Source organism: Falco peregrinus, chromosome 7, assembly GCF_023634155.1.
Source record: "Falco peregrinus isolate bFalPer1 chromosome 7, bFalPer1.pri, whole genome shotgun sequence".
Classification (NCBI taxonomy): domain Eukaryota; kingdom Metazoa; phylum Chordata; class Aves; order Falconiformes; family Falconidae; genus Falco; species Falco peregrinus.
The window spans coordinates 87,072,213-87,095,990 of record NC_073727.1 but is presented as its reverse complement, the minus strand read 5'-3'; the positions used below and the strand labels follow the sequence as shown (position 1 = coordinate 87,095,990).

Sequence of the window (23,778 nt, the reverse complement as noted above, 5' to 3'; positions counted from 1 at the left end):
CTTTGTCTTTTAACTTACTTCACATATCATTCTGGTGCAAAAACCTATGATAATTTCTCAGTGGAATGCTGTGCCTATTCACTTCTGACACTGATCAAACATTTGGCAATAGTGAGTTCATAATAGTAGGTACTCCCAACTGATATGAAGTTGGAAGCTGGCTTTAAAGCCAAATAAAGAAAAGAGGAGAGGTTATTGCATTGCTGCCTTCTTGCCTGAAGACAGTTGTATGCTGTGTAGCTTGACTTGCAAAATACATTCTTTCCTGGAACTGGCAGTTCAAGCCCTAGATTGCTGGATTTCACTTCTTTGTGTTTCAGGACACTACCACTGACTCTGCAAGACCTTCAAAAAATTATGCAGTCCACTAATCCTGAGGGTCTCAAGTTCAGTGCTGTTGAGATAGATGCAAGCTGGATGGATAAAATGGAAGTTCTCCAGACTTCGGTGAAGTTGTTCATAGAAAAGGCGACCAACCAAGATTGGACATTGAGAGTTAAATGGCTTAACTCCTTAGCCAAAAACCTGCCACAGGTGCTTGGTATGTAATTACTTAACTTACCCTTTTGCCTAAGGACTGGTTTATTTTATCTTCACAAGTTGTATTCTGTCAAAACATATAGACCATTCAAATGGTTTGATATGAAACTTCTCAACTATCCATGCTAAATCAAGGGCATTGAGGCTCCAGGGAGAGACAGAAACAGGTTGTGCATATTAGGGACAACAGGAGACTGTGGGCTAAACATCAAGCATGTGTGTAGCTTGTCCTGCTTCTGAATTACAGTTATTTTTGACTACCTCTTGGTCTATGTAAGCAAATATGCCTTTCTTATCACTTTTTTAAAAATAATGGTACTAAAACCAGTAAAATGCCTGCTGTTTGTTTTGTGTTGAAATACAAACGGTTAGAAAGCCAGAAAACTGCAGAACTGAGATTTTCTGAAGTTGTGTTGCCTGAACGTTCAGGATAGCAGCTGAGATGAGGTATTTTGCTTAATGGCTTTAATTACATTAAACTTGTGGAAAATTTAGACAGGCCTTAGTCCAAGTAATACACTATACAAGGAAGCTAAGTGTGTGAGAAATCTTGGGCTGTATTGTCCCTACATGAATGGGATAGTTCCCCTTTGATCTTGCTGTCTTTCTAGACAGGTGTGTCTATAAACTAGAAAAGATCTAGAAAGTTACTTTAGTGACATGTGCTCTTAGGTGACCTTTGTTTTTTTTCCCCCCAATTAAAAAAAAATAATAGATGTACTGAGAGAAAGATTTGAAGGCATAAACTCATGGATTTTCATAAGCCATACTTTTGATAGCATACACGTAGTATCACCAGTTTAACTAGAACGCTTTTACTGCATTTATTTCTTTGGCCGTGATATTCTGACTGCTTTTAAGAGCTCTTGGAGCTAATACAAAGTAGGAGCAACCAGCATGTCTGGGGTGCATGCATAGATGCGATTCGGGCTGCTTGGCTGTTTCAGTTGAAGTTATTTTTATTTATTTGTACTAAATGCTCTTTTACACCTGTGTCCTCTGCCTTTCACCTTCAGATCCAGTGCGGATTCAGCTGGAAGCAGGTGCTGTAGCCCTTGGTAGTTTCTATGCCAGTCCCCTCTCGTCTGGAGTCAGTAACATGATCAAGTTGCTACAGCCGACTATGACAGGTACTTCTGAAAAAAAATTGACGTAAGACATAGGTGCTTCCTTTATTTGTTTTCTGAGCACACTGCAACCCTTCTTAGGGAATGTGTGTAACAAAACAAAGGCTCCATTCTAACTATATGTTGTTCTTGTTGCAAAAAAAGTAACAACAAAGCCACTCTTGCTGTCTAGAACTGCAAATGTGGTGATTAAATACATTCATCCTGTGCAAATTAGGTAAGAGTGCTATGGCTATGAATCCTGACTCTGTATTCCTACAGCTCAGATTTCAGTGATGTTATTGAGAGCAATGCATATATCTACTGCCTTTCTGACCAGATAGGTTACGCATCCTACTTTTTTCCCAGTATTTATTGTGCTGGCCCATATAAAACCTATGTTGAGGTCTATAATTTTCCTGCAGTGTTTTACTGGGAGCTCAGGTCTGTGGTTTCCTTTCCAAGTTTGTTAGATGCCTGAAAGCTACATACAGTGACACTGGAGCCTTTATGCATGGTCCCAGATATCTTGCCTGGAACTGTGAAGGGAAAGGGAGTTGGATCTTAGTTTCCCGGCTGTCTTTCTGGGGACTCTGACCACTGGTTAATTTACTTTCACTGTTCTGTTTTACAGAACCTGCAGTCAACTTAATGCTTTTCTGTTTGGATATCTGGAGTGAGAGGGAGCTTAAGACTCTGCCTTCCTCTTAGGTTTCCTTCTTTCTTTCCCTAATGTTCTTGCATAGGCATGGTGATTGAGGAAAGTCTTTCACTGAATAACATTTCCACTGCTGTGCTCTGTCTTGTCTGTCTTCCTAGATGAACATGTGATGCCTCTGGACCCAAGGTGGAATATGCAGTTCTTGGATATCATCAGAAATTCGATGAACTTTGATGCAGAAATGGAACACACAGATCAGCTTCTAATCCTTTTGAAGTCTGTAGCAAATCGGTGGGTTAAACAAGCCACCTTGTAAAGACTGCCCATTGACTTATCGGTGCTGTAGAAATGCTTGTGGTATCTGCCGAGTATGTTCTTAGGTTTTGATAGATGTCATCTAAAATGCCAGGCCTGAGGTTTTGTCCAGGTATTTGTGGTTTTTGCCTCTGTCTTCTGTAGATTCAGACTAAAACAAATCACTTAATACAGGGAGCAGGGCTCTCCATATAGGCTGGAGTAGTTCAAGGACCAACCAGAACTGTGGGATGAAGCATAAAAGAGGCAGAAACAGCAATGTGAAATTTGTGACCGAAAACTTAAATAGTTGCCCTGCTTTTGGATTTGGACTGATTTTCCTAATAAGAGCAAAAAATAGCCTGATTTTGCAATTACAGTACAAGGAAGCAGTTGCTCACATGTACTACAGGTGGTGGTGGTGCATCTGTTCAGTAGCTCAGTACTTTTTCCTTCCTGGTGATTGCTGAAGTCAGGAATCTGCTGTTTGTGAAGCTTGCTTCTGCAGAAACCATATTCAAGCAATTAGTTATGCTGCACTTGATTCTTGTTTCATAATACAGTGAAATATCAACTGTCACTTTGTAGTTCACCATCCCCATAAGGCAGAGACTTAAAAATGGTACTGAATTTCTAACGACTTTATTTTTTTTATTCAGGGCAGTATTATTTCTTGACCGAGAAAAAAGAAGCTACACCGAGAAGAATTTGATTACCAGCAAGAAGCCAAGAAATAGTGTTTTAAGAATGTCTCTAGATTTCCACAAAGGTGGGCTGATTTTTTTCACTGTTCCTTTTGGTTCTATGGTCAGTTTGAAATATAATTAATTTGCACTGTTATGAAATGTGTACTTTAAACATGATGTGTCCTGAATGTGTAGAGAAAGTTTGTGTGAATTTAAAGCAGTGAGATGAGAGTTACTCTGCTGTGTAACACATTGTTCTTAAATAAGATACATCTTACGTTACATGTAGCGTTTATGTCCAGCCTCTACTGGGTAATGAGTGAGTATCATTCCTCTCTTAATTCTAAACTGCAGGATGATGGTGGAGAAAAACTGGAATAGCATTTTGTCTTTGGCTAATAAGAATAGCCAAGTTCTTCAGACATGCTTTTGTGCTAATCCTCTTTCTATTTTTTTATGTAAATTGGATGTTTTACTCCTAAAACAAAGGGGGGGAAATCAAGCAGTGAAGTTAGTGCATTGCATAGAAGCAGTTGGTCAATGCTTCCCTCGTTATGGACTACTCTTCATTAAATGCGTAGGGGTTAATAGAGGATTGTACAAATAATGAAGGACTACTTTTATTACTTCAATTCTTAGATCTTTTCAGGTGGTTCCGCACACCACCCAACCACAGAGAGCATTTAGTGATCAGAAATTGACCCTTGTGTCGTGTGATGTGGCTGGAACACTCAGTCTCTCCCTTTCTTTCCCTCCTCCCCAAAACTCAGATCCAGGAAGTTACAACTGTCTTCCTCATACAATCGTGGTCAACCTTGCTGCTTTCTTTGAACTTTGGGATGCATTTGCATTTCACTGGGTGAAGTCTACTCAGGTGGCCTTAAGTGACGATGACATGCATGATGTGAGTAGGTTTTTTTTGTAGTATTTTTATGCAAGTCAAGTGACATGAGATTGTGTGCACCATGCTATTTTTAGTTTCAGGGACCACTGAGTACATTGCAGTGCTTCTGTTGGTATTCAGAACATGCCTAACATCAGTGTGTCAGTGACTGTTTTTGTGCTCTGTCTTCTCATTTCTTCTGTGTGGAGTGTAGATTTTCAACCTGCAGATATTTAGGTGGGAATTATCTTTCCTAAATATAGACACCTGGGACATAGATATCTCAAGCCTTCTCTGCCCGGTTAGGATGGTATGAATTGTGTCACAGAAGTGCCAGTTACTCCCTTTACCATCAGTGGAGAGAATCCACATCTATCTCAGAGAAAGATACCTGAACCTGGATAGCTGACATGTAGGTCACAGGGGTGGTTTGTTTCTTCCTCTCCCTTGTCAGATCATGAAGATAATTTTGCTGCGATCTGACAATGTCATTGTAGACTTGGTGCACGGTTTGCTTGGTTTTGACTTGTGTAGTTCCACCTGCCAGTAGAGCCATGTGGTAATTTTAGGGAGCTATAGTTGAGTAGTGGTTGTGTACAACTAAATACAAAGCATGTGTGAGTCTGAAGTTAATGCAAGTGATGGTGTGTTTGCTTTTTCTCTTGCTTGAAGTACAAAGTATTCTGTAACACACAGCAATGGGAAAACTATAACCTTTCTGGCTTCTTGTTAGATTTTATACTGCTTGTTGTGGCGTGACCGGTTCTGGGCAGTCTCTGACACCCTGACAGTAGATTCACCAGGATTGTCACTTTTGTCCCTGCACTGGCACTGGGTTATGAAGCATCTAATTGACAGAATTCCTCAGATGCTTATTGGATCAGACCAGCACAAGTGAGTGGTTTTGATTTGTGTTTCTGTTAAATGTATGTATTAATTACTCTTTTCTTTAGTGTTATAGCTAATTAGCTATATTGTTTACCATTAGTGTCCAAGTTGTGTTCCATTAGTGATACAAGTATGTTAGATTAAATAGCTGTTCATCTTTAAAATTCAGGTTTCTTAGCATTGGTCTTATGCTTGCGCAAATGGTCTTCTAGAATTTTTACCCCTTTAATAGAAGGATAAGAGAAGGGACTTTTGTCTCTTTATGCATCCTTTCGTGTTGTTTCTCAAACTTCTGAGTTAACTGTGGCCTTTTTTCTCTCCCCCCCCTTTCCCTGTGTGTTTTTTGTTTGATTTTTTTTGTTGTGTTTTTGTTTGTTTGTTTTTGTTTTTTTTTTTTTTTTTAATCTGCAAGGGTTTCCAAGGAAATTCAATCTGTTTCACAGCAGATTCAGAGCTGCTTGGCCAATCCTGCTAGCATTTCTGCCAATATGAAGATATTGCAGAAGTCTCTAGGAAGACCTCTTCCTTTTAAGGTATTAGTACTCTGTTTGCAAAAGATTTGTATTTCCAGCAATATGCAAATAATGCTTTAAAATGATCATAAAGATTTACAGCACTTGCTTTCCAGGCCAGCAAAAATACATTCCTTTTGGACTAGTTAGATTAATTAAAAAACCAAATTCAGCGAATGTTAATGTACATCTTTTTTGTGAAATACAGCACTTTATCCAGATAGCATAATTAAGAATAGAAATGTCTTGTATAGATAGCAGTTATTCAATATAGGGTGGTGCCCAAGAATAAAAATACTACTCCTTGCTCTGTTCTGGAGACTTGTGAATGGTCAATATGCCGCTTGCTTATTTAGGAACATAATGTGTGTATAGAATAGATAGCTGCACTTCCTTTTATATAGCATAAGATGGGGCTGCCTTATGACTTGGCAAGACAAGGCCTTTTACTTTGACAGATTTGATTTTTTTTCTTATTTCAGCAATTGTTGTCAATCAATTAAAAGAAGAAATCTTACAGTAAAATTTTCTAAAGAATATAAATCGCTTTCTAAAAGCAGGGCACGAGTAGTCATGTGGGCTGCTGATGTTGGCTGTTAAGACCTAGGGTTTTATGACCTTATCTCTCAAAGATAGTCAGCTATTCAAAAGTGCACATAGTTACTTTGTGGGACTCTCAAGAACATTCAGTGCTTACTGAGAATTTTGGGAGATTTTTCTAGGCATCCAAACGTATTTAAATTGCAAGTGGTTTACACACAAGTGGAGTTTCTTTTAAGTGATAGTAGCTACTGAAATTTTTATTACTTTGTGTATTTGCTGCCCTTAGTTTGCCACAATTCTTACTTGCCAAGTTTATTTTTCCTTCATGAAGAAACTACACAGATTATGCAGACAAACAATACTTCAGCATGGCAACTTACCTAAACTATTTAAATTTCTTTCTTCCTACTTTATTGAGTAGGGCTAGGAAAGAATTATTAAGTTGTTGCAAGTTGGTTTATATATACTTGTACTTCAGTTGAAGTAATTCGAAATCTTACTTTTGACTGCAGTCACAGATCTTGTTCATTGTTCTGTTAGTGCTGCTGAAACAAATTGTTCTTTTCATGTTTCCAGGATAAACTGGGCATGGAATGTTTTTCTCAGTTAAAAGTCCTCAGCAAACCACTTAACATCCTGGAGCTAAGATTGGCCTTTGGAGAAAGTAGATGGCAGGAAAAAATGTGCTGTGTGAAAATTGCTGCTGCTGGATGGAAGGTGAAGAAAGCGTTACTGCAAGCAGATGGCCTGATAATTAGAGCCAATCATTTAGAAGATGTTAGTCTGGGTAGGTGACACTTTTGAAGAGCCTAACAGGATTATTTCTTCCATGTCAATGGTTTTTTTTAAATATACAAATGTAAAGATTGTGACATGTTCACTGGCAAGAAACATAGTACATGCATTTATGTGCCTCTTACACTCTGTCAAACAGGTCAACTAAAGATTTTTTTGAAAGCTGTGCATTCACAGCTGAGAGCAGAAGGAGTTACCTATGGTCATTCAGAGGAAAGATTTACTGAAGACACCATCTCCAGTCAGTTAGACCCTGCCTTGTTAAACCAGCTCTGCAGTAGGGTTCAGCTGTGGCCTGCAATGGAATACATAGGTGTGCTATGGCAGTACAGACTGACAGCAGATTATGTGGCCAAGGCTTGTGCAAGAAGGTAAGAAGGTTGGAGAAAGAAATCCTATATTCCATTCATGAGATCCAGAATCTCTAGCTAAAAGCTGCAACTTCGGTGTTTTACATCTGTATGTAAATCTGCATGTGTACATATATGTTGTATCTATAGCTGTGTCTATGTGCATATATATGTATGTCATGCACACATAAGCTTATATATTTATGTATATAAATTCATATGCACTCCTTGTCTGCATGCAGAATTGCAGCTGGGCAGCTATAAAAAAGTATCAGCAAAGGAGTAGTTTAGTGTTATATCGAAGAAGTACTGTACTTCTTTTCTAACTTCCCTGGTGCAACAATAGGAATGCTGATGTCCAGGACCCTTTGACTGAACACATTACTATCCAGCAATTGCTTTATTAATGGATGAATGGGTTATAGCTGGAGTACAACTAAAACCTTTTATGTAGTAAATATTACATAAGTATTTCCAAAAGGAAAATACTAACATTTGCCTTTTAATGAAATAGAAGAGTCTTTCATATTAGGAATTAATATGAAGGTGTTTATCACAGTGTTGCTGGGGGCTACTGTAGAAAGTCTGAATTGGACTTCATGATGGAGAAAGTATACTGGTATGCATGCTTCCTTTCGTGTAAGCTACACACATATACTCGCAGCTTAATGTTGTTTTAAGGGCCAAGTGTATTTATTTTTTGATTGTTTGACCGTTCCTTAGAAGAGAGCTCTTAATTTATGGATTTCAGTGCAAGTAATTTTTTGTGCAGTGAGACTCCTAGAATCACTGATGCACTCTTGAATTCAGCAAAGTTCTGATTTTCACAAGAACTATAAGGCTGGATGACGGTTTGTCTCCAATTGTTTTGCATGTTTTGCTGAACATGTAGCTTCTAGCTGCAGAAGATTGCACTTCTTCCCCTTTTTGTTGTCTTTAGATTTTGCCAGTTTTGAAGGATGAGAGTGTTACAAGTATTGAGTGCTTGTTCTTCCCCAGTGTTTAGAATGTTGTCATTTTAACATCTCACAGAGTCTTTGTTATTGTGGCTTTGCCTGCCATTCTCAATTTGGTTTTCTATCCAAATTATTTATTTCATGTGCCCTGCTTTAGGCATTATTTAGGCTGTATTTCTTTTACCTCCTACAGGGAGAACGGCTGTCAAGAGCTACATATATGTTCGGATCTAGTTGAGCTTATAGCTTTTTCCCTGAAGCTGACACCAGCTGCTTCTCACCAACTGTCTGGACTGTGGTACTTGTTGCACTTCCATGAAGTAAGAACAAATTTCAGTTTAATTAGTCTTGCAGAAGTTTTCAAGTAACTCTTCAAAATAGGTCTACCTCTGTAACTTTTTTTTATTTGCAGTTTTTCTACCTGTGCCTGACACTAACTGTTCTTTCTTTTAATAAGAAAGGTTATTAACTGTGAGCCTGCAAAAAATGTTATGAAAACACAGCACTAAAACATAAACAAAACACAACAAAATCTGAAATAACATAGTTCTGTATGATCTAGTCTGGTCATATTGTTCCAGTCATCCATATGTGACCTAATGAAAAGCAGGAGATTGATTGAATGGCAGGTGCCAGCCTAGTTGTATCTATGCATTCAAAGTAATTTTATGCTGAAAAATACTTGCTTCTGTTCCTGTGCTTCTATGTTATTTTTTTCAAGTCTGTATTGCAAGTCAAATATACAGAGACAGTTATTTGATGCATTTTCTGTAAAGCACGTAATACACCAGAGAGATTCTGATCAATTAGTGTTTAGTTATGATACAGTAGTGGTTTGTATTCCCACAAAGCTCAGTAAACCAGCAAGTTCACTTCTAAATGTTTCAGAGCAGAATATTGAGTCACTTTATCTGTTTCATGCTTATGCAACCTTGTGTGTTGTTACAAAAGGTTGCGCAGTCATATACTAGAGGCTGTATTCTGAAAATTTGTTCTGTAAACATGCTGCATATCTCACAGACAGGAGGCAGTGCAGACCTCAGGATGTGTACTCCTTGTTGAGAAGAGATGCAAGCAACCACTGTGAATTTGAAAAGGATCTTGAGGAATATCTTGTACTATCCCTACCGAAAAATAGTTTCATACTTTGTGTGTGTGTGTCCATCCTTGATTCTCTGTTGTTCCCTGTAAATTATTCTCAGCTCTTAAGTTTTTCTCTCTCCTTAGATATCCCCTGAAGAAATATCTGTTCTGTCATCTCAGCTAGTTAATGCTGCGTTAGCATCCTTTTGGAGCAGTACTTTCACCACAGACCCAGACTACTGGTTGACTTGGAGGCCGCTACCTGCAACAGAGGAAAAGAACTTTTCTAAATCCAATATGAACTCTTCTATGAAGGTTTGTCTCTTCTGACCTAATCAAACTGAAGGCTGAAACTCTTCTATTAAATAATTCAACAGCTTTCTAAAGCAATACTGTAAGTTCTAGCATAGTCAGTGCAAGTTGTATCTGAACAATCTAACTCTTAATCTCTTAATTTAGGGCCCAGGTATTTTGACCCGAGCCGTTTTCTCAAAGTGCTTCTTTGAAATTCTAACTAGCAGCAGCAAGACAAGCCAGTGGGATGTGAGTGGGCTTCCTGTTCTGTCATCATCCCATGTGACACTGGGAGAATGGATGGAGAGAGCACAGCAGCTTAATGAAGTCAGCTCAGCACTGTGGACCAACCTGGCTGTCTCTTCAATAGCAGATTTTAGGTATTGAGACCTTTCTTCCACATATATGTTATTTAAGTTGAGCATGTTAGAAGAGCTTCCTTATCATGTGTAAACTTTTCTCATTCCTTTTTCTCCAGACACACAGATGCTAGACTACAAGGAATAATGCTAAGCAGACAACTCTCTGCTCTGGTAGATCTGGTTCCAATGGAACTTCAAGAAGAATTCTTGGAGTGCTGTGAAAAGCTCTACCTCAAGGATCCTGTTGCGTATGAGTACCTTTCTAAGATACTTAGAAGCCTCACCGATCAGGAGTTACTTCCTAAAGAATTCCTGTTTCTCCTGCTAACTTGCTTGCAGCAGTTCTTTGGGGAAGGGCTTAAGGAGTTACCAGAGACAGCTTGGCGTGGAAGCCTCTGGGTGAACATTGGTTTGGTGCAGATCCAGGTGTGGCTTCCGCAGACCAGGTTTGATCCTGCTGTTAAAAGAGAATACAAGCTCAAGTACGCAAAAGAAGAGGTGAGCATGGATCTGAGTTGGCTTTTACCTCTGTAATGTATAAAATCAACACCAAGGAGTTTGGCTTGGGTGTTCTTGGGAGAATCTTTGGTTATGATTTTTAAACTGTACAGTTAGAACTTCTTTTAATGTTCAAGAAAGTGATGTACCTACTTGGTTACCAAAACCAGAACCTCTAGAGAATGGTTTATTCTTTCCTTTTTAGTTATACCAGCTTGAGTGTGAATGGAAAACAAATGATTTCTCATCCCAGCTGCACACTGGAAAAACTATTGAAGATGAAGCAGTCAGCAACTATATTCATCCCCATCTCAGGTAACATCTCTGACACTCAGCTCTTTTCTTTTAGATTGGAAATTTCATCTTTGGGTGCTTGCACTCCAAAGCTTTTCTCCACAGCTTTGTAATTTTTGTGTTCTGTAGAATTAAGAGTTTCTGATTTTGAAGTATGAATTTGCAAACTGAGGTGGTAAGGACAAATACAGAAGCTGTTTTCTTTATTTGCAGTGTCTAAGGAATTGACTGTATGCTTTCTACTGCTGTAAATACAGCAGTTAAAGCAGTGGCCTTTCACATCTTGATAAAATTGAAGCTATGCCCAGAAATGAAAATAAAGCCATACATCTAATCTATGGTCATGTCATTAAAATGTGACAATGTTATCAACAAATTAAAATGACATGGAATATGTACCTATCACTGTAACTCTTCAAGGCTGTGATAGATGCCAGGGCTATTTTGCAGAGTTCTTGGACTGATTGTATTGGGTAGAAATCTCCAGATGTGTATTTTAGTGACAGCCTTTGCCTGTGGTGCTGTGGATGGATGAAGTTGCTTACCACATAGTCCACTGTTGACATTCAAAATTTGTAGCCATTGTTTTGTTGTTGGGTTTTTTTGGTTTATTTTTGCTTGTTTTTTTTAATCTGAGGAACTTGAGGAGGAAATTTGAAGTGAACAGAGATTTCTCCTTTGTGCAGGTTTCCAGATGTTCCTTGCACATGGAGATTAAAAACTGGGTATTATTCATGATTTTCCACTATTAATGGAAGTTCTTTATTTCATTATTATATGCGTGGAGCTACTGATAGTTCTGTGCTATTGCTTAAAGAGAAAGATAGCCATTGAAAACAAGTTCTGAATGGCTATTTTACCAGTTGCTTCAAGCAATACTACTTTTTCCTTAATGCTCACAGAGCTGTCAGGTCGCAAGCAAAAAAGTAATTGAAGTTTCTTTGAAGCGTTGGCGGCAGGGGGGGGCATGAGGGAAGAGGAGAGAATTGCATACGTATGCTATACAGGTGTCACTTCTTGCTTTTCCTTATTTGCTGTTTCACACAAACTAGAAGAATACTTCTGAAATTTTTTATACATCTAACTATTATGTTAGATATATATGAACATCTTTATATGAAATACATTTGTAAGTCTAAACTGATCAATGTTATTTTTTAACAGACTGTTGCATGAAAGAATGCAAAGGCTGAAGGAGCAAATAAGCAGTCTCTCCAGAAAAAAGGCCTTCAGGCCTCCAGCTCCACCCTATGACTGCTTATACCAGGAGGCACACCAGTACATCAACAGCATAGCACGGGTTTCTTCAGTCCAAGATCTTTTAGCTCGCCTTCTACACTTCCTCCGTGGGGAAAGACCTAAATCACTCCAAGCAGTACAAAGCCTGTTAAATGAAGAAGCATCTTGGCAACAATCACACCATCAGTTTAGAAAACACCTGGCAGAGGAGTATGCTGCATTCCCTGATGCCATAATTCCACTGCAAGCTGCCACCTTACAGTTGCAACATGGCATGCGATTAGTGGCTTCTGAAGTTTATGCAGCACTCAAAACTTTTGTGTGTCCAGCTGATCTCACCAACCTCCTTACTACTTTGTTGTCATTTCCTTCAGTTGGCCATGCTTTCCCCACTTACTTTGCTCATGCAGAGATTTTATGCTCAGTGAATTCAGTTGAGGTCCTTCGTGGACTTAAAAAGTTCTTTTTGAAGCACTCTGAAGGAGAACCTGAGGGAGTAGAGCAGCCTTGCCCAACTCTGGAACAGCTCCTAGTGAATGCTTTGTTGCATCTTCGCTGCCATGTACTATCCAGAGGAGAGATGGACCAGAAATCTCTGCAGCTTTTTAGACACCTGTGTCAGGTAACATCCAGGATTCTTGCACTGAACTACCTTGTCTCTTGTACAAGAAAGTGGGTCTACAGGAGGACCACAAAAATTATCAGAGGGCTGGAACACCCCTCCCATGAATAAAGGCTGATAGTTTGTGATGTTCAGCCAGGAAAAGAGAAGGCTCAGGGAAGACTCTTCTGTGGCTTTTCAGTATATAAAGAGGGCTTACAAGAAGGACAGGAGACTTTTTACCAAGGCTTGTAGTGATAGGACAAGGCACGGCAACAGTTTTAAACTGAAAGAGAGTAGGTTTAGACTGAACATAAAGAAGAAATTTCTTACAATCAGGGTGGCAAGACACTGGCACAGGTTGCCCAGAGAAACGGTGGATGCCCCAACACTGAAAGTGTTGAAGGGGCAGGTTGGATGGGTCTTCAAGCAACCTGGTCTAGTGGAAGATGTCCCTGCCCATCTACCATCTCCCCCACAGGGGAGTTGGACTAGATGATCTTTGGAGGTCCCTTCCAACCAAAACCATTCTGTGGTTCTACTTGATAATTGTTAACATAATGTTCTTAAGATTTTGGGTTATTTTTTCCAATGAATTGACTGGATTAACTTGTTTGGGTTTATTAAGGCATAAAATCATAGCCTGTAGTGGTTGCTAAAGATTTTATTAGTTTAAAAAAAGCAATAAAAGCCAAAACCACACAAAGGAAGACAAAACCAAACTTTGCAGGGAGTTTCTTTGTAGAATGGTTAAGAAAGGAGACTAGAATGGCCAAGGACTCTGTGGCATACTCTTCTCTGTGCTTTCTCCCCTCATTGGTTTGTTGAGAGGGAAATTCACAAATCTGCTTTCAAGATAGATTGCTTTGATTTGTACTGTTGTAGACTGTAGAGGAGGCAAGAGCCAAACAAGATAGATCCTGCCCCTTCGATGAAATATGAGGTGATTTTAAATGTTAACGTGTGTAAAAGCATGCTGCTTTATGTTTCCTTAGGCAATTGTAAATGAATGGGATGAACAGGAACGCCGGGCCCAAGAGCAGGAGGCAATGGAACGCAGTCTGTACAGATACAGAAATAAAAGTCGTGGGAAAGGACGAAGTGAGGAAGAGGAGGAAGAAGAAGAATTTAGAAGAAGATTTCCTTTTCATGAAAAGGTAACAACTGTAACTCTGTAAAGAAACAGAAAAATAACATCTAAAATAGCTCCTGAAAAATACATGCTGTAAGTAAAATGAAGTGAGGAATGAAATGTGTTTTCCTTCAGGCAAAAGAAAGATGTGGGGTAGATTTTTGATAGAAAGGTATTAACTACTGTGCTTTTAGTTTATTTGACCTTTTGGTTGTAAAAATGTTTCGGAACTAATTTCCAGACTTGAACTGTACTGTGGTTCAGGTGAATAATGCCCAGTTACTGGGCATATAAATTGACAATATAATTAGTTTGTTGTAAAATTCTGGAATTTGTTTAATTTAGCAGGTGAGGTTTTATTGCCTATGAAGACTAATCTCCTTGATTAAATAAAGCTGTGAGATTTTTTCAGATTTAACTAGTCTGCATTACTGAATGACTTCTGAAATGTGTCTTCACCAAGCAATGTTATGCAGTACAAAAATCCCGGAGACAATTACACGTGTCATTGTGATGTTAGGGTGTAGTAGTTCAGGTCTTCAAGCAACCAAACAGCGTTGAGCTGGTTTATCAACAGATAGAACTCGTGCTGCTTTTTCTGAAAGAGGTTTAGTTGGCAGCAGCTCAGGGATCACTGTCCTGCACTCGTCTGCTGTGGTTATGCCCTGCATTGTTCGGTTCCACCCATGTTCTGTTTCAGACTGACATCTGAGCTGTGAGGCAGACAGTGTATCTATATAGTGCCAACTCCAAATCATTAACATATTGTTGCAATGTTAAAAAGTGCAAAAAGGGAGATGGGGAGAGGAGGCATTAAAGGAAGAAATAATTGACTTTTGATTATCATGTAATTTGCAGGACTTTGAAGATATCACAGCTGAGCCAAGCCTAGAAGAAAAAATGGAAATGGAAGATCCATCGGAAGATCAGCTGGAAGCCGATAGAGCTCTCTTGTCCAAGACCTCTATGCAAACAGTAATGATGGTTCATCAACAGTTGTGCTTAAACTTTGCTCGATCCCTGTGGTATCAACAGAGCCTGCCTTCTTATCAAGCCAAACATTATATCAGTGCCTTTATTTCCTGCTATCAGACTGGTGCATGCCTGGTGTCGCAATTCTATCCTTTAATTGGTAAGATCTCTAGCAATATTTCAGATGTGCAGGTCTAGCTTTGTAATGATTTGTTTTAAATTAATTGTATTGCAGGTCATGAAATAGACTTATTATGGGAAAAATGTACAAAACCAGATTTTCTTTTTCCAAAGAATTTGCCCCATGTTCAGAATTGTCTTGGTGGAATGCTTTGATTTTTTATTATTATTATTACGGGGGGGGTGGGGGTGGGGTGTGTAATTCCATTTGTTAGCATATGACTAACACAGTTCAAAAATAAATTGAATGCTAAGTGAAATTTTGTTCACTTGCATCTGCATTATCCTGTGGAAGATGATGCACTTGAAGTTTCCCAGAAGTAAAATTTGCAATTAAATTCATAAAATAATTGGTTTAAATGAAGCTTCTATAATTTCAAAAAAGGCAGTGTTTTTGGTTTTGGGGTTTTTTCCACCCTGAATTTTGGCACACTTGATGTGTAAATCATTATAACAATGTGCAAGACCTCGGGATCATCACTTCTGAAAGAAGCACTTCTGAAGAGCTATACTTCAGTTCTAATCTAATAAATGTATATGTGTGCAGTTAAGAAGCCACAGATAAGGGCTGTTGTTTCTACAGTAACTTATTTTTGTGTTCATACCTGAGGTGTAATATATGCAATTTATTTTTTGTGTTTATGTTGGATTATTTTTTCGCAGTGTCTTGGTACTAATGCTGTAGTAAATATCTCCTTAATGTGAATTTATGCACAGAGGAACTGTGGTCTTCTGACAAGATCACAGCCCACCTTTAGGATGCTGATTTTACTTTTATATGAAAAACTGATAACACAGAGAACGTAAACTTTTAAGTATGTCTACCGTATTCCATACTCCCATCTCATTGTTTGTGTGGCATATTCTTCTGTCATTGTAATACATAACATGCTAAGGCTTGGGATGCAAGAGAAAAAACACTTCATCTGTTGGACTGGAAAAAGAATTAGTAGCATGTGTGATGTCTTCCTCCTTCTGCTTACTAGGTTCCGAAATGAATGATCGCCTTTTGGGAAGCCAACTTCTAGTTAGCACTATTCTTCGCAATACTTTTTTTGAGGAATTAACTTCAGATCTTGTGCTGCAACAAGATAGCCCGTATGATTTCTACCAGCATCCCAATATTCAGCAAGTCCGGCAGTGCCAACCTGTACTTGATAATTTTGCTAAAGAAGTAAATGGGCTATTGCAGGAATGGCCAGAGCATCCAGTACTTGTACAGGTAGAAAGACCTCAACAAGTGTTTGCGGGAAACTGGAGCATTTTATAGTTGCATTTGTGTGTAAATGCGTATAGTTATGCATAGACATGTGCATGTATACACTTGCCTAGATGTTATCTGTATTACTTAAGCAGATGTTTTGAAGCCATACCGGTTTTTTCTTAAGAGGTATTAGGTACTTTAGCTGTTCTGTTTTAGTTATGAAATGTTAAGCAGTATTCACCACCTACTCTGATCTTACAGTTTTAAGCAATCTTCAATCTGCCATACCTCAAAGAGTCTTGAGGTTTTTGCTGTTTGGGCTCCTGGTTTGTTGTTTTTTTCCCAAAATGCTTTCATAGTGCTTTGAAATGGCTATCTTTGGTCCCATTTATGGGGCCTGTGTGACCCTCGGGTAATTTCTTACAGTAATGCAGAAACTTAAAATCAATTGGAACTCTTTGTATTAGTTCCGTTGTGCTCCTTCCCCCGAGTGCGCTGGCCTTCACTGAACTACTAAAGTGCTTTTATACTAAAATGAGGAAGAAGTTTATCTCATGCAAGGGAGGGTTATGCTAATACAAATTAGCTTAACTTTGACTGCTTCTGTTGAAGATCAGTTACTATAGGTTGAATGCTTGTTTTTTATTCTGCAGCTGTTAGTTGTGATGGACAGAATCCGGAGTTTTCCACTCTCTAGTCCTCTCTCAAAGTTTCTGAATGGCTTGGAAATTCTACTTGCAAAGGCACAGGTAAGAAAAGAGCTAAGGGGAACTTATTTTCTCTTCTGTGCTTCCTTATTTATATTGGTACCAATATAAAACCAACTGAAAGCTGTCTGACTGCCAGGACTTGGGGAAGTGAACTTGTTCCATGTCGTAAGTTTAAGGAGTTAAGAATGTAATCAAGAATAATGCATGAGTCTTGCCATGTAAAGACCAATTTCTGGCTTTGTATAAAGGGGAACTTTTGTTTTTTTCAGGACTGGGAGCAGAATGCTAGTCGTGCTCTGTCCTTGCGGAAACATCTTGATTTGGTCACACAATTGATTATTCAGTGGCGTAGATTGGAGTTGAAGTAAGAACTATCCTTCCCTACTGCTTTTTCTTAGAGAGTGTAAGCTTCTGTCTCTGTATGGAGACAAATTCCAATGCAGAATTGTCTTAATCATGAAACATGCTTTTCTGTTTATATGGATGTACTAGTAACAATGTGGGGATAAACCTCACCCAACTAGCAGCTGTACTGGCTCAGGATGAGCATGCCCAGCCCATGATGACCCTGTGTATATGCCTCAGGAGGATTAGAAGCAGGACAGATAACTACAGTACTTCAGTACTACAGTATTTTCGTAGTGTTTTTCTGTTTTCATCCTAGGGTTTGGTGAGCATGCAGTGTTTTGTCTGTTTAACAATCTCCGTTAAATTTTATTTAAAAATTATTTCCAGTCTCCTGTTAAGACCATGTAAAATTTTTATATCCACAGTGTGCCACAATCAGTAATTCTACAAGTCTATCTCAAGTTCTGTGAAAAGAAACTTTTGAACCTGGCTCTGACTGGTTTTGTTCTGCTGTCCGTAGTTCCTGTATTTCTTCTTTCACATTTAATAGTAGTAGCAAAACAGTGATCCTCAAGAGTTGATTGTGTATATTAAGCGTGTGTGCAGATTATTCCATCCTGTAAAATTTGCCTTTGGTTTAGTAGAAACAGCGAATAAAGTTTGTGTTGTCTTGGAGCCCAAGCTACCCACAATATTTTTGCTTTATTTTTTCTTCTCTCCACTTCCTTATTGTTCCCAGTTGCTGGTCAGTAAGTTTGGACAATATTATGAGGCAGCATGTAGAGAAGTCCACAAAGCACTGGTTTTCAATCTATCAGATGATTGAGAAGTATGTTCAAGAACAGACAGAAGCAAACGTAGAAGGTAAGTGCTGGCCTTATATAAGTGTGTGATGCAGTTCCAGCAATTACTAAGGATGTATAATTAAGGTACTAAATGCCAGAGTTTGACAATGCACTTTCAGATATAATTCTTCTCCTCTTTGCCCTGCAATAAATTCCATGACTGCATAGGTCTTCCCTACAGAGTGACCTTTGCTTGGCATTTATTTCTGGAACCACCATAGGGCCAGCATTGTAGGTGATGTAAAGAAAAAAGATGTCTGAATAAAGCATCTGAAAGAAATTAGAACCACGGTAACTTTATGTCGTGCATATATAAGCATTTCAAACAGATTTGGGGGGTAGGCCGCCTCCATCTGCAGCTGGAAAAGGAGTGTCTTCTTTTATTTTAACTGCACAAAACATAATTCATATCCCAGCTAAACTGCTCTTAACATTTTGTATAAAGCCTAAAAAATTTGCGCAGGATGTTTTGGTACATACTGTTCCTAACAAATCTGTCTGCAGGTGTGCACATTATGTAAAATAGGGGAAAGAAAATAGGTCTCAGTCCCTTGGCGCCCCCCCATTTAATGAAATGGTAAAGATGAAGGTAGTGTCCTCTGGCATGAGGCAGGGTTCCTCCAATCTCATGACTGACTAATGCACTCACTTGATGAGGTTCAGGTGCTTGGGTTGTTTTATACGAAGTGAACAGCATGTCATTTTCCATAGGTAATGCTCTAAAGACACAATGTTCTCTACCAGATTCTTTTAAGATCTATTTCTGTCTTCATGATTTTGTAGATTAAAGGAACTAGCAGTGACTAATTTGTAGTATGGCTCATCATGACCAAAAAAGCCATTCATTCATAGAGAACAGCAAGTATTCTTTACATACTTGATGCACTCTGACATTGGACATGTGACTGGCTGCCTCAGCTGCTATCTCACTTCTGCCTCTTGTCTCCTCTCCTTTCTTCCAGTGTATTGCTTGTTGGTTTTACTTATTAAATTAGAATTGTTCCTTTCCTATTTTGTTTTGAGCTTCTCCTAATAGAGATGTGACATCTAGTTGGATGTTTACAAAGAGCAGACAAAAATTTTCATGTAGAGTTGTTTTGTTCGTTTGTTTTTCTCCCACTTCCCTTCTAAATTTCTGGTACAATGTTCAGGAACTGAGCAAATGGATCTGAAAACACTGGTCAGCACACTACAAGCTTTCATTGAAGGATCTACTCTGGGAGAGTTTCATGCACGACTTAAAGCACTACTGGTTTTCCACTGCCATGTCTTGCTGATGCCTCAAGTAGCACAAAAGGGTAAGTTGATAGCATTACATTTGTTGAGTCTTTTTCACAATAACCTGACCGTCAGGTATTGAAGACTTTTCAAACAGATCACTAAGCTCATAAATACAACACAAGCCTATGCTGCTGTTTCCCATTTTCATGGAGAATGCTGTTGGTCAGTTTACCCCACCTTTTGGTGTTGCTAAGCTTCATGATTAACAAAAAAAAAAAAGGGATGCATTTCTCTTCTTGATACCAAACAATATTCTGTTGTAAAAGAAGCTTGTTATTGTCTATCCCTCGTAGATGTTCTGTGCAGCATCTTGTGGAATCTACACAATTATTATAAGCAGTTTTCAGAGTGTGTTGAGGCCAGAATCACTGAACTTCGTCAGCCTATAGAAAAGGAGCTTAAGGTAAAAGGAAACTTTGGACAATATAGTGATCTAGTCAAAGGAACAGTGGAGGAGATATCTGAATTCGTATATAGTAGCTCTGTTAGCCACTGAAATCCCTACTATACATCACACTTTCTTTGGCAAGAATTTTTTTCTGAGGTGGGGGAGGGGGGAGGCATTGGTTTAAGTCGCTAATGTTTGGTCAGTCCCATTTAGCCATGGAGGTTTCAACCCAGTAGTGAAGCCCCTTTGGATTTCACAATATTTGGCTATGCATCAGTTTTAGAGTAAACACATATTTTAATAGAAGAAGATGCCTATACAATAATTTGCTCACTTATTGAAGTGTTTTGCATTTTAAGACTGCCAGGTCATCATAGCTGATCAGCTTTAAAGATCATCTTTTATATGGAAATACTTCATTGCCTTTATATAAGTAATCCCATTGATTATTTATTTTCCTAACAGGAATTTGTGAAAATTTCGAAGTGGAATGATGTCAGCTTCTGGGCTATAAAACAGTCCGTTGAAAAAATACGCAGGTAACTCGGAGCTTGGAATTAAGCTCCATATTTGGAATCTTCCTTCTAGATGATTTCTCTGTGGTGGTAGATTTGAATGCAGCAATGTTTCTTCTGCTCATAAGACAGTGGAAATGCTTGTTTCCAGCAGCTGAAAGATTTCCAGGATTATATCTGCTTTTCTTTGGTAATTAGGACCCTCTTTAAATTCATGAAGAAGTTTGAAGCCGTTCTGAATGAGCCATGTCAGTCTGCCTTGGTGGAGATTGGTAAGGAGGAGCAGCTGGACTGCTTGCAAAAGCAGGAAGAATCTGAGAACAAAGAAACCAAAGTTCAGAGGCTAAACGACATATTAAGAAAAATTCTGTCTGCTAGAACAGATGTTGCCAAGGTGACTGTTTTCTTTGTTCTAAGTGCAGGAAGGATATTTTCTCTGTGTTCATCTATATGTTGTTTTTCAGTGATTTATGCAGGAAAATCTTACGTAAGTGTCAAATCTGTTGAATATATCATCAACTTTTTGGTCTTACTTGTTCAGTGTTATGAAACACTGCACATGGGTGGGAATGCAGCACAGAAAGACAAGCATGTTCTGTATTGATTTGGCACAAGATCTGTGCTCTAATGTAGAGATGATAGCGTTACTTGCTTGTGTATTGTCTGCACCAATTTGTTACTTCCCTACTAATATGGACCAGGAGTTGAAATTATTATTACCCCCATTGTTATTTTTTTTCTAAACAAGGACCCTGACAGATGATTATATAGCTGTAGAATTTGTGTGTATATAAACTCTAATTAAATATAAAATTACCTTGATCTTGAATCCTGACAGGGGAATGCACTACTTTGTCATATGTTTGCTGCTGGCTGACTACTTGTATACTGTGAACATTTGCCTTGGACTAGCTGATAAGTGGTTAATCCTGCTCCACAGTGCCACAGTTTAGTGGGTGTCTAATAAAGCTGTCCAGCTCAGAGAGGAAGTCAACCAGTTTTCTTCCTGAAATAGAGTCCAGTTCACGTCTGTTGCTTTTATTAATAAGATGAAAAGAGACAATTGTAACTCAGCAGAATTTGGGGGTGAGTGGGAAATGCTTAGTTACTCTCAGGTTCCAAGGTTTTGTTCACTTTGTTCAGACCAGCAGGGTGGCTGATCTTGCTCTTGTCCTGTGACAGTCGGGAGGGTAGAGCGAGGAGAGAGAAATCTGATGCAAATCTAATGTGCTTGGTTATTGTTTTCATGCGTTGGTTGGTGGTTGGTTTGTTTGCAGCCTTGTTACTGATAGCTAACAGGGTTGGTTGTTTCACTTGTTGCAGTTTCACATTATCTTCATTTCTTAGACAAGATGCATGCAAACTCCAACTGAAGAAACCCTAGGGATTAACTTTGGACATGCTGGGAGATTACTTGTTATTTAATAATTGTGCACTGTTTTTTTGTTGTTCAGCAGTGCAATTAAATTTGGGTCTAGTGGAAAGTAAGTGCTGGTGCTCTTACTATCACTAATGCCCTAACACTGCGAGGGCGTTATGGTTTAGGGTAATGTGTCTTTGAGCTTGGAAGGCTGGGGAAAATGACCTGAAGCTATGAAAGAAGTAACGGCAAACACCTAAGAGGTGTAGGATTGTAGCGTCTTCCATTTGTTTGGCTGTTTGCAAAACTAATGTGTGCCTGACATGCATATATTGTGATTTCCCTGAAGTTTTGGTGCTGAACTGTTCAAAGGATCACTTGAACATGTTTTGGGGTTTCAGATAAATTTTAGCTGCTGTTTTTGCAGCAATTTACTCATAATGGTCAAACAAGACAGCTTTGAGTATGTGTATATAATTTTTTTTGTTTGTTTGTTTTCTCAGAGGGCCCTCCCAGAAGAATGTCAGGGTGGCATTATGTTTCATACCAAATCTCTTCAGTATCGTCTGTCTAAGCTTACTAAAAAAATGAAGAAAATATGTACAACAGTTACAGAAAACAATTCATTCTTGAGTCTGGTAGAAAATCTTGACCAATTTACAGGTTAAGTAGTCTTGTGATTTCCGTACCATAATTGACCTCTGTAACATACATAGAACAAATCAGGGAACAGTGTAGATACATAGTTCCCTTCCCAGACTATCTTCCCATGGCTGCTTTGCGTACATGAAATTTTTACATCTTACCTTTCCTGGCTGTCTTCTATACAGGTGGTATCATTGTTTCTGTAGCTGAACTGCAAGATTTAACGATTGATCAGACAGCAGATAAGGAGAAGCAGAAATCAGAGGCAAAGCATATTCAGATGCAAAAGCAGCGGGCTTTGTCAGATCTCTTTAAAAGCCTTGCTAAAACAGGTAAGCTTTGGCTAAAAATGTGCTTAGTTTAAAAGTACAGAGTTCTTAAGCATTTTACTGTTTTTGCCAATACATCTAAACCCACCGTAAAATATTACGTACGTGAAGTCATTGAGCCACTAATATGTAGGAACATCTTTAAGTGTCTCTCTTCCTCTATTGACTATGAGGCGTGGTGTGTTAGCCCGTTCAGATGCCTTCTGTTCTTCTTACATTCCGTTAGATGTACAACAGTAGCTTTTCTGAAATCTGCTTTATCTCCAGTCAGAAGTTATTGCCCAGCTTTTAGAAACGAGAAGGAAGCTCATTATCTTGTATCCATTCTCTGATCCAGAACTGAAATTAAGTTAACTCATTAGAAGGAGAGCCCATCTCTCAATTGATAGACTGGCAGAGATCAGAGTGGCAGCATTGTGGTTGAGCGTAGCTATGATGTGTTCTTACATTACAAAACTTGCAACATGTTCAAAGACTGTCAACATCAGACAGCATCAGGAAAAAAACGTTGAAGTATTTTTTTATACCTTAATACCAACTGTATAAGTGACCTTTTTTTTATATAAAAGAATGAGGGCATAAAAGAAAGCATGTTCAAATGTCATTCCAGGTTTGTCATATCGGAAAGGTCTTTCTTGGTCCCGTTCAAAAGACTGTCATGAAATACTCTACCTACATCCACTGGACTTGCATAGTGCATTAGGTGGAGTAAATTGTACACATGAGCTGGATGCCACGTATGTACACAGTATTTCTAACCCTCGGATTCTATGAATTGCAGCTATAACTTAAAGAATTTATTGCATGTGGATTTAGACTGGGATTTCTGGACTGTAATTCCTTTAGGATTTTACATATTTCCTTCCCTTCTTCCCATTACTTCTCAGTTTGAAAATCTTGTACATACTGTATTGGCATGTACAACTGAGCAAGGGTTTTGGGGAGGGGGCGGGGGGGTTGCTTGTTTTGTTGTGGGTTTTTTTTTTCTGTTTTTAATTTGTGCATTTGATAACTCTGCCCTCAGTTTCATTGTTTCCGTGAATTAGATTTCAGTTAGCCCTCCACTGTCCAGCTTTGCCTGGGATGCTTTGCTAGCATCATACTAGAATGTAGACTGCTAGTGATTTTATTGAAGATGAGTTGTAATTTACGAGGATTACTTCATTGTTTTGTCTTCATTGACTAATGGGATATTACAGGAGACTTCAAAGTGGTCATTTCTGGAAAAACTTAGAGGAAGGATGTTCTTTCAGGTGTTTCTGTGCTGTTTTTCTGGCAGCAAGT

At 38.7% G+C, this 23,778-nt stretch overlaps 1 protein-coding gene across 1 annotated transcript in view; it reads left to right on the top strand.

Annotated features, from left to right (window-relative positions):
- The window catches only part of MDN1 (midasin AAA ATPase 1), a 103,902-nt gene that overhangs the window by 54,066 nt on the left and 26,058 nt on the right, over positions 1–23,778 (top strand). The window contains exons 49-76 of the mRNA XM_055809860.1: positions 321–541; positions 1,557–1,670; positions 2,466–2,598; positions 3,261–3,370; positions 4,058–4,191; positions 4,904–5,064; positions 5,471–5,591; positions 6,690–6,900; positions 7,048–7,279; positions 8,408–8,534; positions 9,442–9,612; positions 9,757–9,971; positions 10,070–10,451; positions 10,657–10,766; positions 11,910–12,606; positions 13,581–13,742; positions 14,576–14,849; positions 15,856–16,091; positions 16,727–16,822; positions 17,053–17,147; positions 17,871–17,995; positions 19,128–19,274; positions 19,551–19,660; positions 20,111–20,184; positions 20,359–20,554; positions 22,024–22,183; positions 22,351–22,497; positions 23,105–23,231. Coding sequence (XP_055665835.1) covers positions 321–541; positions 1,557–1,670; positions 2,466–2,598; positions 3,261–3,370; positions 4,058–4,191; positions 4,904–5,064; positions 5,471–5,591; positions 6,690–6,900; positions 7,048–7,279; positions 8,408–8,534; positions 9,442–9,612; positions 9,757–9,971; positions 10,070–10,451; positions 10,657–10,766; positions 11,910–12,606; positions 13,581–13,742; positions 14,576–14,849; positions 15,856–16,091; positions 16,727–16,822; positions 17,053–17,147; positions 17,871–17,995; positions 19,128–19,274; positions 19,551–19,660; positions 20,111–20,184; positions 20,359–20,554; positions 22,024–22,183; positions 22,351–22,497; positions 23,105–23,231 — 5,088 coding nt within the window. The remainder of the gene's footprint in view (positions 1–320; positions 542–1,556; positions 1,671–2,465; positions 2,599–3,260; positions 3,371–4,057; positions 4,192–4,903; positions 5,065–5,470; positions 5,592–6,689; positions 6,901–7,047; positions 7,280–8,407; positions 8,535–9,441; positions 9,613–9,756; positions 9,972–10,069; positions 10,452–10,656; positions 10,767–11,909; positions 12,607–13,580; positions 13,743–14,575; positions 14,850–15,855; positions 16,092–16,726; positions 16,823–17,052; positions 17,148–17,870; positions 17,996–19,127; positions 19,275–19,550; positions 19,661–20,110; positions 20,185–20,358; positions 20,555–22,023; positions 22,184–22,350; positions 22,498–23,104; positions 23,232–23,778) is intronic.